The sequence below is a fragment of the Diceros bicornis genome, chromosome 32 (genome assembly GCF_020826845.1).
Source record: "Diceros bicornis minor isolate mBicDic1 chromosome 32, mDicBic1.mat.cur, whole genome shotgun sequence".
Taxonomy (NCBI): domain Eukaryota; kingdom Metazoa; phylum Chordata; class Mammalia; order Perissodactyla; family Rhinocerotidae; genus Diceros; species Diceros bicornis.
Window position 1 is genome coordinate 19,781,445 of NC_080771.1, and position 17,994 is coordinate 19,799,438.

General features: G+C 53.5%; 1 protein-coding gene across 6 annotated transcripts in view; it reads left to right on the forward strand.

Annotated features, from left to right (window-relative positions):
• The window catches only part of DUS2 (dihydrouridine synthase 2), a 40,016-nt gene extending 26,964 nt beyond the window's left edge, over nucleotides 1–13,052 (forward strand). For 3 of the 6 annotated variants that reach the window (XM_058528101.1, XM_058528104.1, XM_058528105.1), the window contains 9 exons: nucleotides 831–896; nucleotides 1,079–1,149; nucleotides 3,157–3,243; nucleotides 4,633–4,801; nucleotides 7,467–7,588; nucleotides 8,878–9,027; nucleotides 10,127–10,214; nucleotides 11,361–11,434; nucleotides 11,673–13,050. In XM_058528101.1, coding sequence (XP_058384084.1) covers nucleotides 831–896; nucleotides 1,079–1,149; nucleotides 3,157–3,243; nucleotides 4,633–4,801; nucleotides 7,467–7,588; nucleotides 8,878–9,027; nucleotides 10,127–10,214; nucleotides 11,361–11,434; nucleotides 11,673–11,910 — 1,065 coding nt within the window. In that variant the 3' untranslated portion in view covers nucleotides 11,911–13,050. Of the gene's footprint in view, nucleotides 1–830; nucleotides 897–1,078; nucleotides 1,150–3,156; nucleotides 3,244–4,632; nucleotides 4,802–7,466; nucleotides 7,589–8,877; nucleotides 9,028–10,126; nucleotides 10,215–11,360; nucleotides 11,435–11,672 lie in introns of all 6 variants that reach the window. The other 3 variants (XM_058528107.1, XM_058528102.1, XM_058528106.1) reach the window with 3 other exon arrangements.
• The last annotated feature ends 4,942 nt before the right edge of the window (nucleotides 13,053–17,994 follow it).

Genomic DNA, 17,994 nt, shown 5'->3' on the forward strand with positions numbered 1-17,994 from the left:
ATAGATTTAGTTAACATCCATCACCTCATATAGATACAATAAAAAGAAAAGAAAAAGAATTTTTTCTCCTTGTGGTGAGAACTCTTAGGATCTACTCTCGTAACAACTTTCAAATATACCATACAGCAGTGTTAACTGTAGTCATCATGCTGTACATTACATCCCTAGTACTTATTTATCTTGTAACTGGCAGTTTGTATCTTTTGACCACTTTCTTCCAGTTTGGCCTTCCCCCACCCCCTGCCTCTGATAACCACAAATCTGGTCTCTTTTTCTCTGAGTTTGGTGGTTTTTTTTTTTTTTTTAGATTCCACATGTAAGTGAGATCAGATCATACAGTGTTTGTCTTTCTCTGTCTGACTTATTTCATAGCATGATGCCTTCAGAGTCCATCTACGTTTTTGCAAATGGTAGGATTTCCTTCTTTTTAATGGCTGAATAATACGGAGCCTTTTGAAAACACATATTCCTATGCCCTGACCCTAGAGATTCATTCAGGAAATACGGGGTAGAATCTAAGATTCTGTATTTTCTTACCCAGGTGATTCTGATGTCTGCCCTGGCAAAGGATCACTGTTTTCTACACAGGCATGCATGCAGATCCACTCATTCATTCACTTACCAAACATGTGTACACCACTATGTGCCAGGCAAGGGCCTGCTGGTGATGGGGCTCTAGCATAGAAAAAAGGTGGATTCCTTGCCTCATGGACATGTATGTGGACACAGGCCATTGTGATGCACAAGTCTGTAGCAGAGTTAATTAGTATGAGCAGTTGTGGCTATTTGTTCCAGAAGAGGCAGGTGCTCTTGTGTTCTCCTCTCTGCAGATCCTCAGCACTCTTGTTAAAGGGACACGCAGACCTGTGACCTGCAAGATTCGCATCCTACCATCGGTAAGGATAGTATGTTCCCTTTTAAGGTCCATTTTCTCTGGGGATGTTGAGTTGGGGGTGTGAATGATTCCTGAGGAGCTGAATTAGGTTTGGAGGAGGGGGTGGAGCTGAGCCCACTCTAGGAGCTGGCAGCTGCTCCCTCAGCGGCTTCAGTACCCACCGTGTGTGGTCCTCCTCCTCAGCTAGAAGATACCTTGAGCCTCGTGAAGCGGATAGAGAGGACTGGCATTGCCGCCATCGCAGTCCATGGGAGGTGAGTGGTCACCTTTCTAGTGACTGACTTGCAGGAGAGTCCTCGGCCATCTTATGATCCTTCACCAGACTCCAGGTGACAACAAACTTCTCTTCTACATCTGCAGCCTACCTGTGCCCAGTTCTGACCTCCTATAAGTCCCGAGGGCAGTCGAACCCTTTATGGGCTTGAGTTTTCTTTGTTTCATTCATTGAGCACCTACTGGTGGTAGACACTGCACTGAGCTTTACAGACACAGAGAGACCAAGAGGAAGGAGAAACACCCCTCCCCTCAGGATGTGTAAATGGTAGAGGTTGAGTGATTTGCTGAAAATTGTACCATGCAGCCAGGAAGTGGTGGAATTAGAACTCTGACTCTGAATCACATTTTCTTTCCACTAGGTTGAGCAATAGCTTCTCCCTTGAATGACCCCAGGCAGATTGCTGTTCTTTTAAAGGCAGTGCCTCTTTTGTCTGCCCTTGTTGGACTGCCAGCTGTCACAGTGACTACTTTAAACGATCCTTGTATCTGTGGCTAATGTGCTCTCTGCTGAGAGCTGAGGTGTTGCTGAAGGCTACCCTTGGTTTCCTAGTCGAACTTGCTCCCTATCTCAGGTTGTGCTTTTGTATAGAATCGCAGGTCAGCAGACTTTGGTCATAGTGACCTCTCTTCTCGGAGTAATGTCCCTTGTGGGTTCAGGGGTCTTGTAGGAACAGCCCATTTTTTGCTGATTGTTTCTATTTCAGCAATTTCAGAGAGGGGCACTGCAACATATAAAAGAGAGAAAAGCAGAGCTGTGCAAGTTGAAGCCAGTAGGGAGAGGTGAAAGGCCACACACATATACACACATGCTCCTCCCTGAGATAGCAGGCTCTGGGCTCAGACTTCCTGGTTTCAAATCCCAGCTCTGCTGCTTGTTGGCTGTGCATCCTTGGAGAAATCACTTAACCTCTCTGAGCACCACATTCCTCATTTGGAAATTAAGATAATTTCTGCTTTATAGGGTTGTCGTGAGGCTTTTATGAGATTGTGAATATGCAGCCTTGGCACGGTGCCTGGCATATAGTATGCTCTGAGTAAATACAGCTATTCCTTTTTACCAGTAGTTGGAAACACTAGGAAGACAGATTTGGGTGAGTTTAAGGAGGGACTTTCTGGCCATGAAAGCTGTTGAGGAAGGGCTAGAACTGGGTGCTGGGGGTATGAGGAGGTGGAGGTGAGGCTGAGTTGACAGGGCCTTCTGAGGCCCTGTGGCCTCTGACCCTTTTGTTGAGTGTAGCAGAGGGGACACACCCTGACAGACCTGGGCAAAGGCTGTCTGGTCAACCATCTTTCTTGCTTGTTCCTGAGCACAGCTTAGGTCAGGGCTTAACTCAGCATTCCTAAGACTCACTCACTCATACGCAGAAACTTCCTGCAATTGACCTTGGAAGGAGGGGCCACAGGTTGTGGTTTTGCCTCCCCTGTGTCTTGTCTTGACAGCCATGGTCTCTGGCCCGCCCTGGCTGCTGAGTCTACCGTGCGCCAGGTGCGTCTCCCCAGGATCAGCTGTCCAACTTGTCCTCAGCATAGGCAGCTGTGTGGGAGTGGCCAGTCTGAGCTGTGGCAGCTGTTCCCAGTCCCTTGGGGAGGGCAGGACTGGGACAGTAGGGACAGCATTTTTATGGCACTGTCCCTCATCTCTGGCAGAGGTGAGGGGAAGCCAGGGAAAGGCAGTATGACCTTGGGAGCCAGTCTACCTGCATTGGCCCCCTGCAGCCATGCCTCACCTGCAGGCATGCCTCACCTGCAGGCCTCCAAGAGCTGGACTTGCCTTCTCAGCATGGACCTGTGCTGCTCCTGCCCCTCGCCCCAGAAGTCATGGAGAGCCATCCCCTGTAGCCCAGACCCCTGTCTTTGATGGTCACATGACCTCCCTGAGGTTCAGTAGGGAGGACAGTAGGGTTTGGCTAAGGTAACCCTGTGTCAACTGTCATGTAGCCTTTGGCACCCAGCCCTCAGCCTCATCTTTTGTCTTTATCTCCAAGGACGCGAGAGGAGCGACCTCAGCACCCTGTCAGCTGTGAAGCCATCAAAGCCATTGCCGAAATCCTCTCTGTTCCTGTGATAGCCAAGTAAGCCCCCCTTCTTATCATTTACCTTTTTATGCCCACCTCACTCAGAAGGGATTTGAGCTGGCATACAGAAAATGGAACAGGATATCACTAAAGAATGACCTTAAGGGAAAAGGGAAAAAGGGTGGGATGAAAAATGATGTTGGGAATGAGGCTGAAAAGTACCTATTATGTCCCCCGGCCTCTGGTGAGTGGCTGATGTAGGTGTGCAGTAGTCAGGGGCCCAGGGCATTCTGCTGGACAGGTTGAGGGTAGGAGTGTTCAGGGGACAGGGAGAGCAAGAAGGTGGCCCCTGAAGCAGACCCAGGGGAAGGTGATGTCACACCCAGACTTAGGTGTGCAGGGTGTAGGGTGAGGAGTCCCAAGCCAGAACATGTAGAGCTATGGCTCAGGGGGCATAAGGCAGGTCACAGTCCAAAGCCCAGACAAGCATTCTGGGCAGCTACGGGATCAGGAACCAAGACTGGCAGGTGCGAGGTACCCATAACCAGCCCAAAGGCTTAGCAGTAAGACATTATACAGTTGCCACTGGGGAGCTGGACTGTGTGGGCTAGTTGAGAGTCCAGTTCAGCCTTGCACCTTAGGATGGCACAGAGCCTGAGGGCAGGAGGGGGTCAGAGAAGTTCCAAAGCCCTGAAACCCTGACAAAAGGCACTCCTGGCTGGTGGGAGGGAGGGAGGGAGTTAAGGGTGGGGGTGGTAGCCAGGCCCAGCCTTCCCCAGGCCAAGGATTTTAGGGGTGGCTTGGAGAGTGTAGGGCTACTCAAGACTCTGGACCCTATTGCTGCTGCTGCCACTTGAGGGTCTCCCCACAACCCCAACACACAATGCTGTCTCTGGACTGAGGCTGCTGCCTGGCTCCTAATGGAACAGATGAAAACAGAGCAGTTTTCAAGGGGGCCCTTGGGGCCGCAGGGTGGCAGGAAGGAAAATTGCAACAAAACTGGGCCTCCTTCCTTCCTCTCATGATTGCCACTGCATCTGTTCCCTCTCCAGGGTTTTGACCCAGCTGGTCTTGCCCAGGTTAGTGGGCATATAGGTGTCCTAGCCTGGGGGTTTTCCTGTGATCCCAGTATCTACTTGCAGACCCATGTCTTCAGATGTGGGCTGGCTTTAGCCACTGTTTAGGATCAGGGGGAAGGAAGGTAAAATCTCCGGGACACCTGTTAAGTGCCAGGCACAGTTTGGGCCATTTTACTGTATTATCTCACTTGGTGCTCCTGATCCCATAGTGGGGTGTGTATTATAATCTCCTGTCTCTCAAAGCACTCACAGCTGAAGGACTTGGCCAAGGCCACACAGTTAATGAGGGGCAGATCTGGGGGTTGCCTTTTTCCGAAAATGCTGGTATGAGGATGGGGACACCCCTCACCCCGCTGTTGCCATTCAGTGGAGGATCTCACGACCACATCCAAGAGTACTTGGACATACAGGACTTTCGACAAGCCACGGCAGCGTCTTCAGTGATGGTGGCCCGAGCAGCCATGTGGAACCCGTCCATCTTCCTCAAGGAGGGTCTGCGGCCCCTGCAGGAGGTCATGCAGAAGTACATCCGATACGTATGTCTGCCGGGTTTTCAAAACAGTCATTTCTCACTGTCTGCCACATTCCTGCAGAAAGTGCTTTGGGAGAGCCCCCATCCCCAGCAGCTCTTGTTGTTCCTCTCCTTTTCTTCTTAGTTCTTGTAATGCAGCACTGGGTCTCCCCGGGTGCAATGTGAAGAGAGGGTGCTCAGGAGATATGCCCCTACCATCACTTCCTTCTAAAGCTTCCGAGGTGTAGGGGGCATAGTCAGGACCCCTGGATTCAGGATGCTTTTAGGGCCCCAGACACGATATCGTTCTCTTTCTCTCTCATACCCCACCCCCCCACACACATACATACACACACATGCACGATGACAATGGGGTCTGTGTCACTGAAGACATCCATCCCAATGTGTTGGCACCGGAACAGCCACAGCCAGGAGCAGCCATCGTCGCTATTTTTGTTGAGGACAGATTCTCTCCATAGAGACTTCTCACTGGTCATCATCGAAATCACTTCTAGGGGCCAGCCTGGTGGTGTAGTGGTTAAGTTCATGCACTCTGCTTCGGTGGCCTGGGGTTTGCAGGTTCGGATCCCAGGCGTGGACCTACGCACCACTTATCAAGCCGTGCTGTGGCACGCGTCCCACATATGAAGTAGAGGAAGGGGCTGGCCCCATGGCTTAGCAGTTAAGTGCGCGTGCTCTGCTGCTGGCGGCCCCGGGTTTGGATCCCGGGCGCGCACTGACACACCGCTTCTCTGGCTATGCTGAGGCCGCGTCCCACATACAGCAACTAGAAGGATGTGCAGCTATGACATACAACTATCTACTGGGGCTTTGGGGGGAAATAAAATAAATAAATAAAATCTCTAAAAAAAAATTAATAAATAGAGGAAGATGGGCACGGATGTTAGCCCAGGGCCAATCTTCCTCAGCAAAAAGAGGAGGATTGGCAACAGATGTTAGCTCAGGGCTAACCTTCCTCACCCAAAAAAAAAAAAAAATCACTTCTAAAACTCTTCTCTTGCTAATTCCCAGAGTGCTTTAACCTCTGACTTAGGTCATAGCCTAACTTTAACCCTCTCCTTAGGGACTAGCTTTTTCTCCTCACTGGGAGCTTGATGGTAGTGCCAGGGGCATTTCCCCAAAAAGGAATTTTTTGGCAAGTTCACCTGCCCTGTCCCTTTGGCATAACCCTGGAACTCTGTGAGACTCTGTGATCAGCCATATGTGTCTACAGGCAGAGACAGTGAGTGGTCCTCAAATTCTTCAGTGAGTTGGGCCTTAGCAGAGGGTACAGCCCTCACCCAGAGCAGACTCCCTCCCTCCTCTTCAATCCTGAGGTTCACGCCCTCCTGAGATGGTCAGGAGTTTCTCAGATCCTCAGACTGCCTATGCCCTCTTCAAGCCATGGCTGTGCCTGGGCAGTTGTGGCTGCCATGGCATGTGGGTGTCCCCAGGGCTGTGCAAGCTAGGGATGGTAGGAGGTCCTGAGGCCTATGTCCAGAGCAGTCTCTGTCCTAGAACCTCCCTTGCTCAGTGCTGCAGCCCTCCTTCCCTTGGTTCCAGGTGTCCCGTTGGGCAGGTTGGTGACCACCAGGCTCTCCAGTGGCCTGGTTCGGCCAGAGGCAAGGGGGCTTGCCTCAGGTCAGGTCAGCTGTCTAGCTCTTCTGGCCAGCTGGCAAGTCTGTGGCAAAGAAGACACGTTCAGTAGTGCTGACTTGCTCACTGGGTGAAAGGTGATGTTATCATTCCTGCTCAGCCTGTCTCTTGGCAGCTCCTCAGGAGGGTGTGTTGTCCCAGAGAAAGGGAGCAGCTTTCAAGCATAGGCAGGACTGTTTCTGGTCCAGCCAGGTGCCTTCTGTCCCAAAAAGCTGAATCAAGGTCTTGCCGCTTGCCGGGGTTACCCATGTCTCCCTGCTTTGTCCTGAGCGTGCCATGGCACCTTCCCAGGCACTGAAGACAGAGGCCTAGGTAGAGATAGTAGAAGAGTGTAGGGGGCGAGGGGTGGGAGGGGCTTCTGGAGGGCTGGGGCACATTTTACCCACTACTCTCCTGCCTGCCCCAGCAAGGTGGGCTTCTACTGGGTATCCCTGGGCTGTCATCTTGCCTCCCTAAGCCTGCATTTCCAGTCTGTGGAGTGGTGGTGACTGCTGCACCTCACACTTGTATAGCTCAATGAAGTGACATGTGCTTAGTAGATGCTTGGTAGATGGTACTGTGCTTTCCTGACGTGGGGGATATTAGAGACAGGCTGTTTAAGAAGTGGGCAGGGAAGGTACCCATCGAGGTTATAAACAATAGAAGAATCTCACCCCTGTCCTGGCTCGTCCTGCCACATCAGAATTTGGCTTGTTCCCCCTCCCTGCCCTGGAAGATGCTTGGCAGCAGGTCCTCTGTGGTAACCTGTGGTGGCTGAAGCAGGAGGGGCTCCCTGCACATCTGGACCCCGGTCAGGTTGTCCAGTAGCGTGTGCTCCTGACTGAGGGCCTCAGCTATGACCCTCGAACTTTGTACCACTAAGTGGAGGAGTAGGTGGCCAGCATGGAGGTGGCTCTTCTTATGGGGCCACACTGCCTCGGCTGCAAGCAGACCTCTGGTGCCCCCTTGGAGCCCCGCTCCCTGCCATTAGAACATAGCTCAGGCCTCAGAGCCTGCCTGGGCAGCAAGTGGGCTCATGCTGGTTCTTCTCTCAGGCTGTGCAGTATGACAACCACTACACCAACACCAAGTACTGCTTGTGCCAGATGCTACGAGAACAGCTGGAGTCGCCCCAGGGAAAATTGCTGCATGCCGCCCAGTCTTCCCGGGAAATTTGGTGAGAGGGGCAATGGGCTGTCCCTCTGTCCTTGCAGATATTGCCCAGGCTTGACCCCGGGCCCTAAGCTGACTCTACCAGGGTACCAGGGACACAGCTTCTGGAGGTGGATGTGCAGGAGTGGGGTAATGGTACAGCTTCGCTTCACAGAAGGGGGTACTTTCAAAGCTTTGGAACTTTCCATCCCTGGACTACTCTCAGCAGCAAAGTTTTGGGAACTGGGGCACTAGTAGGGTAGAGGAATTTGAGGGCTGGGCTTGGGAATTCCTAGGGAGGAAGGGGCTTTCCCAGTAACAGATCTGTCACATGCCAGGCCACCGAGATCCAATGGTCAGAAGAGTTGGGGTTGTAGAATGGAGCTCCTGACCTGAGCCTGTGCCCACACCCCATTACTCTGCAGTTGAGAGGCCACTCCTTGGTCCTCTAGATCTGGTATAGCTCCAACTCAGGCAGTTGACATTTGGAGCCCCTTACAACCTGGCCTAGTGCCTGCTCCCACAGCTCCTTATTTACCCATCCTTTCCCCCACCTCCACACCTGTGCTGATACTGGGTCTTCTGCCTGAATGCTCTCTCCCTCTCATGTTGGCTCCCTCCTCCAAAGAAGCCTTTCAGAACCACTCTCACCCCTAGGCATCCATCTTGCTGAATGTCCTCCAGCTCTCAAGATGCTTCCTAGAATGGAAAAGACTTGCCAGAACCTTCCTCCCCACCCTGGGCTTGTGGTGTTGGTTCTGTCCATACCCCACATAGCTTAACCAGCTTGACCCAGGTGTCTTGTGAGCTCACAAGAATATAACTCTAGTTCTTAGTGGTACCTCAATTTAGGCTAGGCCTAACTGCTTGTGCTGAGGGTGGGAAGTGGGGAACCACTCAGTCATTGGGCCTCCGTTTCTTCCTCCTATGAGCCCACATGAGGATGAGGCTATGCATACCTCCGGTGCTTGGTTAGTGTAGGTCAACTTACTCACTGCTAGCTGGGGATGCCTGCCTGTGTGCTCTTCCTCAGAAGAAGGGCTGGGCTCAGGAGGTGGAGGTGACCTTTAGAACCTTTTCCACCCAGCCCAGCCTGCCCTCCAGTGTCCACCCTCAGGGGCTTACATTCACGCTCCATCTGCCAGTCCAGGCTGATCCAGGGGTAGGTAGGCTACCTTCTGATGGCTGGGTCCTGGTGGTGTTTTGCTGTATGTTGGGGGGCAGTTCTCAGTGGGCGACCCTGGGCTCCTCCAGTAGTTCCCTGGATGCTCGCTCCACTAAGGGGCTTGCTCTGTTCTGCTTGTCCCTCCATAGTGAGGCCTTTGGTCTTGGTGCCTTCTACGAGGAGACCACACGAGAGCTGGATGCCCGGCGGGCCGAGCTCTTGGCCAAGACCCCAGAGGAGGTGGAGGAGCCAGCTGAAGACACCTCTGGTGTCATTAAAATGGCTGTCAAGTTTGACCGGTAGGTCTCCAGCTTGTCCTCAGCTTGGGCCAAGGCCAGTGCCCTTGGGCCTGACTGGGCCAGCAAGCTGGCTGCTGTACATGGTTATTGCCAAGCTTAGGGACCACAAGTCTCCTTGGTTTGTACATTTGTTCTCGATTTTCAGCAACCCAAAGAAGGCACTTTGGAGAAGACAGTCCCTGAAAGCCCAGGTACCACTGTTAGGGGTGAGCATGGTGTCCCAAGGGTGACTAAACTCCACCTTTTCCCGGACCCACCCCTTCCCACCACTTGGGGTGGGGAGACTTGTCTCCTTCTTTTCCTGAAAGTCTCTGCTTTTTCCCTGGCCTTGAGGAACTAGCTGCCTACAAGGAGCTCCCCAATAGCAGCGGAACCCTAGCTCTTATCTGGCTATGCAACCCATGCTCACATCCACTGCCCCTTACCAGCCCTTTGGTGCCCTCTCTAGGCAGAAGTAGCCTCAGGCCTATTATTGCCTCAGACTGTGACTCAGCTTTGAATGGGGCCCTCATCCTTGTCCTCTGCTATCAGGTCCCCAGGCCCAGACCAGGAGCCAGTCTTGTCTGGCAAGAGCTTAGAAGGAGGAGTGTGGGCACAGCTATTGAGAGCTCCTGGTGGGAAGTTGGACCATGGCATTACAAGTTGTAACCCTGTCACAGACTGACTCTGAAACCAGAGTCCACTGTGTCCAAGGCAGCAATGGATCATCCTGACACTCAGCAGACATTATCAGAGTGGGCACTGAGCTAGATCCCTGAGACCACTGTTTGGCCACCTGTGTTCCCCACCCCCACTCGCTCCCTCCTGATCTTGTCTTGAGAGGCAAACTGGACCTTCCTTCTTGGCTGTTGAAGGCTGTTTTCCAGGCCCAGGCTGGAGCTCAGAGTGCTGGAGTTCACATCCTACCCCAATTCACCAAACTTGCTGAAGCCCATTTTCCCTTTAGGTAGAACTCAGGCCCCAAGCCACTGGTAGGACAGAAATGGGAGCTCAGGGGAATAGATACAGGAGTCTTAAGGCAGCAGCCTGATGTCTGAGTTCCTGCAGCTCCTACCTATGATGGTGGGTGGGCCCTGACTCCCTCTCCTTCTTTCCCCAGGAGAGCATACTCACCCCAAATCACTCCCAAGATGTGCCTGCTGGAGTGGTGCCGGAGGGAGAAGTTGGCACAGCCCGTGTATGAAACGGTGAGTTCCTGGCTGTGGCCTGCCCTGCATCCAGCCCTAAGGCACTGCCATGGCTGGTGCCATCACCCCCAGGACACCCACAGCTTGTACCCTGAACTCCAGACTGCTTGGCTGGAGCCTGGCTTTTGCCCTCTGTGGGCAGGCAGTGGTTGCTAGTGGCCAGGCCAGTTGCTGATAGCCCCTTCCCTTTGACAATGGGCCTGTTGTCTAAATCTGGCCACTTGCATAAAACTGAAGCTAAGTTTCAGTTAGAGACCTAAGTAAGGGGCTGCTTGGGCCAGTCCCTGCCAGTGGCATTGCTTAGGCAGGGGAGACTTCTCTGGAAAGGGCCAATTGGCTTAGGAAGGATGTTCAAACCTAAAAGTTAGACAACATGTTTTTGGACCAGGCCTCAGCCAATGGAGCACAGAATTGGGCCCTAGGACATGGGGCCTCTTGGTGGAATTTTGAGACAGTCTTGCTTTAACTCCTTTGGTCCCCATGGCTATGCTTTGTTTAGGTTGCTCTGTCTCTTCTGGACTGGCCTTCTGACCTCCAAGCTTGTAGCTTCTGGGCCTTGTGTCCCTCTCCACCAGAGTGACATTTCCAAAATGAATCTGACCTCTACCTCCCTCACTCAAGTCCTCATTAGCTCCTCAGTGCCTTTGGGATCAAGCCCTAGTACCTCAGCACAGAGCACGAGACCCCCCACATGCCTTTGTGCTTCAGGTCTCATCCACTCAGCTCTCTGTCCAGCCATATCACCTGGTCACTCTGCCAGGTGTACCTTCTTTGCCCCAGTCCTTGTCCCCTCTTACCCCTTTGCCATCTGGTGGACTCCTCATTTTAGGAGACCTGACCCATCCAGATGTCTGTAGGAGGAGGCTCCATGGTCATGCGCAGCTAAGGGCTCTGACGGCCTTTTGCTTATGTCCATGACAGAACTCCTGACACACTGGGATGTCATTGTCTGTGTATCTGCCTTTCTTTCCTGGAAGATGCACCAGGCACTTCTCCTGGGGAGGAGCATGTGATACAAGTAGCCTTCATTTGACTTAGGTGGGAAGTACTTCCTTTTGTCTGCCTTCAACGTGACCCCGGCAGGTGGGCCTCATTCCTCTTGCCCTTGTGCGGCCATCCCTGTTTCCTTTGCTCTCTCTGCACCAGGTTCAACGCCCCCTGGATCGCCTTTTCTGTTCTGTTGTCACTGTTGCTGAGCAAAAGTACCAGTCCACTTTGTGGTGAGTTTCCTCAACAGTTGGCGTGAGGCTTGGGGTGTGGGTGGGGTTTGATCCTAGCATTGGCTTGGGAGGTTGGAAGGATGGTGTACCTGGGTAGTGGCATCCCTGGGCAATGACCCCTTCCTCAGTTTTGTCAGAATCTCTGCCAAGGATGTGTAGAGTCAGGCCTCCCAGCCTCTAGTCCTGCAACTAGTCTGCCTGCCTATCTGCCTTATTGCCTCATGCCTCATCTGCCCAGGGACAAGTCCAAGAAACTGGCGGAGCAGGCTGCGGCCATCGTCTGTCTGCGGAGCCAGGGCCTTCCTGAGGGTCGACTGGGTGAGGAGAGCCCCTCGTTGAACAAGCGCAAGCGGGAGGCCCCTGACCAAGACCCTGGGGCCCCCAGTGTTCAGGAGCCAGCAGTGCCTGGGGAGCTATGCAAGAAGCCCTTTGTGGCCTTGGGAAGTGGTAAAGAGAACCCCCTGGAAGGCCTGTGATCACTGTCCCTACCCTGGTCACCTCCTTCATGGGCCTGGCCCTAAGATGGCTGTGGGTACAGAGCATGAACCAGATGCCCTTGGACAATTTGCTGCCCCTGCCTGGCAATAGTTAAGAGGTCTTGGCCTTGGGCTATCAGCCTGGAGCCTGGGCTGAGGGATGCCCAGAGTGCCCATCTTCCTTGGTGTCTCAGTAGCAAAGTCAAGTTCCCAGCGACCTCAGTATGTTCTTTGAAAACAGGAGCTTTTCAGCTGGTACCTCCCTAACCTGACATTGGTGCAGTGCAATAAAGACACCCTCCACTCTTACCCATGGCTGGCTGCTTCAGCCTTGGGCATCTTCACACATGGACTGATGTCCTGACATAATTATTCTACTCCCACCCTCTGTGTAGAGCTGGAGCTTCCTAAAGCATATCTCCTACCCATTGTTATGGATCTGGGTGGAAGTGGGGGACAAGGTATCACCTTTAATGCTCACTGGACTTGGGCTCAGCCAGGAAGGCCCAAGAAGCCCATTCTACCAACTCAGGTAAACCTGAGGCACTGGCCTCATTTGGCTTTCCTGATGAGAAGTGATATGGAATCTGGGGAAATGATTAGGGTATCTGGTGTCCCAGTAAGGGACCAGCTCAGGTGAATAGGGGGTGCTGGGTCTGACCCCCACTTGGCTGGAACTCAGATCTATGATGTGCCTGCTCTGGGCAGAGGACATTGGAGACTGCTGATGACAGCAATTTGGGGAACTTGCGATTGCCTGCCCACGCCACTGCCCCCGCCCTCTGTCCTCCGCCCCCTCCATCCCTTTTGAGCCGGAAGGAAGTGGCAGATTCTCTTTAATTTCCTCCTGGCAGTGAGAAGCAAACAAACAGCTACCACATCTCCCACATCTCATGGGGGCCTCCCCCACTTAGTGGGAGGAGCCTTTTGACCAAAGGTCTCTGCCCAGCGCCGCCTGTGCTTCCTCGGCTGTAAACACGCTGCTTCTCCCCCCTTTTCCAAGCTCTGTGAGGAGGGAGAATTCCCCTCTGGGCCAAGGCCATGTTCCTCCCATCTTCCCAGGGTCAGGCCCCTGGGCCAGCCAGCAGCCCTGGCCCTGCCAGCCTAAGTCGAGGGTTGGGCAGGTGAGGCCTGTCTTAGTCCCAGAGCAGCCCCTCCCCACACCCACACTTGCTCTTCTTTTTTTTTTTTTGTGAGGAAGATCAGCCCTGAGCTAACATCCATGCCAGTCCTCCTCTTTTTTGCTGAGGAAGACTGGCCCTGAGCTAACATCCGTGCCCATCTTCCTCCACTTTACGTGGGATGCCACTACAGCATGGCTTGACAAGTGGTGTGTCAGTGCATGCCCAGGATCTGAACCCGGGCTGCCAGCAGCAGAGCACATGCACTTAACCCCTACACCACGTGGCCGGCCCCCACACTTGCTCTTCTGTATGCAGATAAGGATACGGCACTACCAGTGGCCTCCCAGAGCCCATGGCTCTCTGACCTTGAGCAAGTCACTTCTAGTCTTCTCTGGGCCCAAGGACCTTCTTCTGAGAGTGGGATCAGCTGTTCTCTGCCTGCTTGAGGCTGGTTGGAGAATAAATAGGCTAGCCCTGTGATAGGGTACTGTGTGGCTAATGGGGTCACCCCATGCTGAGGCTGCTGTAACTAACTTCCCAGACCAGTGCTCCCAGAGAAGGGGCCCCACTCAGGAGAGAGACTGAGGCTTGGTTCAGTCCCAGCCAACAAGCTTTAGGCACAATTTATTTCTGATTTTTTTTTTTTTTTTTACAAAAAACTGTCTCAGTCAAAATGCTCCCTTTGCCTTTCCTCATACCCTTCCTGGAACAGGGCAGAGAGGCCCCAGTGAACCCCCAGGCATTCTGAGCCAGTCAGAGCTTGTGGGAGGACCCTGTATGGGCCAGATACCAAATCTTAAGATCCACTTCTCTGGTGGGGTTGGGCTCTGTCCTCAGGCCTCTTGTCCCACCAGTGTGGTTTCCCTGGGGAAGTCACCTCTCTGGCAGAGTCAGGTTCATTTCTGGACTATAGGGAAGGAAAGTAGAGGTCAGCTGCTAAGATAGAGGCTGGAGTGTGGGGACTTAGAGGGCCCAGGAAAAGCACTGGGGGGAGGGTCATTCACAGAGGAATAGGTGGAGAGGGGCTAGTGTGTGTTCCATGACTGGGGATGTCTGGCAAAGGTCCTGGTTGAATATGTTGGCTCTCAAACGGTCTCACTTTAGCCCACCTCAGTGATGCCTGCCCTGGTCTCAGAGGAACCTGCCTGCCTAAGACCTGGGACTGACTGGGAGGGCTCAGGTCTGAAAGCTCTACCTGCTGTTCTCACCATGCCCACCTTAAACTACGGCCACTTAGGCTAGGGGCCACAACACTTATCCATCCATTCCAGTCACTTTGATTGAGGACTTCCTCTTAGCTCGTCACACTTTGGGGACAAAGGTTTTTTTTTTTTGTGAGGAAGATCAGCCCTGAGCTAACATCTGCCAATCCTTCTCTTTTTGCTGAGGAAGACTGGCCCTGGGCTAACATCTGTGCCCATCTTCCTTCACTTTATATGGGAGACCGCCACAGCATGGCTTGACAAGCGGTGCGTTGGTGCGCGGCCAGGATCCGAACCCTGGGCCGCTGTAGCGGGGCGCACGCCCTTAACCACTACGCCACCGGGCCGGCCCCAAGGGGACAAATGCTTTTGATAGGAGCACAAGAGGGAGGGATGAGTAAGGCTGGAGAGGGTTGCAGGTCTTCCGAAGGCCACAGCAGGAAGACTGCACTTTGTGCAAAGACGAAAGGGGAATCTCTCACCCCTGCAGTCCTGTTCATTTAATTCCTTCCAGGTGTCACTCCTGCTCAGCTCTCTTCCATGGCTCTCCACTGCCTTCTGGATCAAGTCCAAACTCTTCAGCCTAGCATTTGAGGACAAAGTGCTGACCCTGTCTTCTCAGCACCCTGTGCTGACTTCAGCAACTTTCTTTGATTGCAGTTGGCTGGTCTTATCACCTCTGCTCAGACTGGGAGCTGCTGAAGGGCAGTCCTTGTGTCCCCTATGGCCAGCCTTGGCGTGGGGGTGGGGAACAGGCACAGAAGAATCAAATAAGAGCTTGTTGGGGGGACAGTGTGTGGCCTGGAGATGAAGAACTTTTCTAAACTCTGACTTTACTTCAAGGCTCCTGTATCCCCTAATGTGGAACAAGGAAGGTTGGACTGGGTTAAGCTGTACCATCCTATGGCTCAGAGGCCACCAGAGAGCCTTCAACAATAGGGTTCAGGGCCAGGCCTGTGGCAGCTGATGAAAGAGATGGCTTTCCCTAAATCTCAGGCCTGGCTGGCATTCACACAGGAGGGAGAGGGAGTGTACAGGGACTCACACAGTCCTTGTCCACCAGCCTGGTCCAGTCTGGGGTTCTATCTACTGCACTGATCCCCTGGGCTGCTTGGTTTCACAGGGCTCTCAGAAGGCTGGAGGCAGGTCAGATGGCCTCCTACCATCTAAGAGAGCTTTGGAGCTAGCCTGAGGAAGAGCTCGTGGGGGAGGTCCTGGCCCTAGCTGAGGAAAAGGAGTGGAGCAAGTTTGGGTTTTGCCGTGCGTGTGGGCGACAGGCCTTCATCACAGCCTGCAGAGCTCCAGCCATTGCTGCCTCTTTTACAAAGGTGGTGACACTCTTCCTGCAGTTGGTGCCTGCCCCTGCCCTAGCCCTCATCACTCCAGATTAGGGTTCTCAGTTTCCTCCAGACCAGAAACCTTCCCCAAGGTATGGCCTCTTGTAAGTGTTCTCCAGGTGCACAGTGGCTGAGAACACAGAGGCATCACTGAGCATTTGATGACTGGAGGACTTTTTCAACCCATCTACAGCTTCTATGGTCCCTTCCTAGTGGGGGGACCAGGGTCTCCCTCTTGCCTTCTCCCTGGCCTCGCTGGCTGGCTGAGCCCCTGGTTCAGGTAAAGTCATGCTTGGAGGGCAGAGGGGCTAGATAAAGGTCTATTTTCTTGATCCAGATGATAACCCGGGAAGTATGTTTGTTTTTGGGGGTAGGGGGACACATCCTGAAATTGTGTTAAGTTTTATGAGGAGGGGGAGGTGAGCTGGCCAGGCTCCTGGGGCCTTTTACTATATACCAGGGTCATGTTACATGTGGTACTAATTGGATGGCCAGCCATCTGCCTGGGGCAGAAGGCTGCAGTTAGTGTGGTATTTGCGCTTTGAGTTCCACACTCAGGCCCTCAAGGTTGGAAATCCTTTGAAGGTAGGACAGCTTATTGTGTGGATGTTCTATCCCCCTAATGCCATTTGCTCCTGCTCCTTGACCAGAGTTATTTTCTCCTGCCTCTAACTTCACCCTCCCCCCAATCCAATCCAATGATTTATCCAAAGTCCTGAACATGGAAGTCTCCTGCTCTAAACCCTTCCATGGCTCCCTACTGCCCTCAGGATAAAGTCCAGATATCTTACAGTGGCCTGCAGCACTCTTCCCATTCATCCAGGCTTACCTTTGGCTTCTGCTCACTGCAGGTACTTTCTGGTCTTTAAGTTTTTGGCAATCTGTTCTCTGCCTGGAACCATCTTCCTTATCTTTTGCTCATCTTTCCAATTCCTACTTAGCCCTTGGAGGCCCTGCAGCCAGGGGGATTATGAACCTTCTCTGAGTTCCTGGCACTGCCCTAGTCTCTTTGTACAGTGGTTATAGATTTGCTGGCCTCCTCTTCCCCACCCCTGAAGGGAGACTAATTTATCTCTGCGACCCCAGGTCCAGCACAGGTATAGGTACAGAGCACAAGGCAGGAAAAGTTTTCTGACCTCAGGGATGAACCAGTTCAAGATGAAAATCTCACCTACTCTGGAAATTTCCTGTCCTCCTGACCCAAGGCCTAGTTGAACTCTTCCCTAGGGCTCCGTGGTAGCAGAGGGATCAGTCCATGTATTGAGACCTCTGCAAGCCGCTCCACCTTGCCCTCTTCTCCCAGGGGCTTTTTAAGGGCGGTGTTGGATGTGCCTGGGCCCTTGCACCTGCACCCTAGCCTCTGAGACATAGCGCCCTGGGTTCCTCCAGCAAGTGGCTTCTAGGGATGCTATGCCCTGCGGGGCCTGGAGCTAGGTAAGTCGGTCACGGCTGCCATCTCCCAGCTCCAGGTCCACCCTGCACCTTGGAGAAGCCCTAAGTAAACAAGCCAGGCTCAGCGTCCCCGGGCACGACCTTCACCTCAGGCCCCAGGAGGAGGCATCTTGCGTCGTCCGGGGAAAGACAGGCCCACTGGGGAGGGGCCGAGAGCGAAAAACGGTTCTTCAGACAGTGTCACTTTCTCCCCACTAACAGCCACTCAGTTTGGGTAGCACGACCCCTCCTACTTTCATGGATGTGCGCTGGGATGCAGAGGTCACGGAGCCTGTGAGGGGCGCGAGTTCACGACGGGCTTTCCTGTTCAGTCTGCCCATCAGGATTTGCCGAGGCCTTGAAGGCGCCGGCTGTCCTCGAGGGAGCAGGTGCCAGGCTGGCTCGTAGGGGCAGACAAAGGCGCAGCCAGCGAAGCGCGGGCCCCGCCCCGCAGGGGTGGGTCTGTGGCGACAAGGAGCTTAGACTCGGGACTTGTCACGCAACCCAGGTCTCCTCCGACTTCGCCCCACCCTAGCTGGAGGCTCGGTCCGGTCCCCGCCCCCTCGAGACTCCGCCATTAAGTTTGGGGTGGGGGGATTAGGGTGTAAGTGGCATCCACGTAACCCTCCCGGGCCCTGACACCTTCTCCATACCCAGCCATCAGCAGTAACACTTCAATCGCCCGTCACCAAACCCATAATCCCAGGGCTCTGGCGCTCCTTCCTCGACGTGAGGTTCGTCCAATAAGGAAAGAGATTTTCGCCGATTGGTGGGTGGTGGGCTCTTCAATCCAATTAGAGAGGGCTATCGGCCCCACACCCCATTACCGGGGCCTGGTTTAGAAGGAGTTGAGGAAGGAACAGGGGCCGAACTGCAACTCCCAAGAGGTAGCGGGGCTATCCTGCTCTCTATATTCACGTGACTTCCTTCTCCGGGAGAGGGAGTCACGCGGTAGGCCGGTGAGAGGGCGGGGCCATCGGGCTAGCCCGC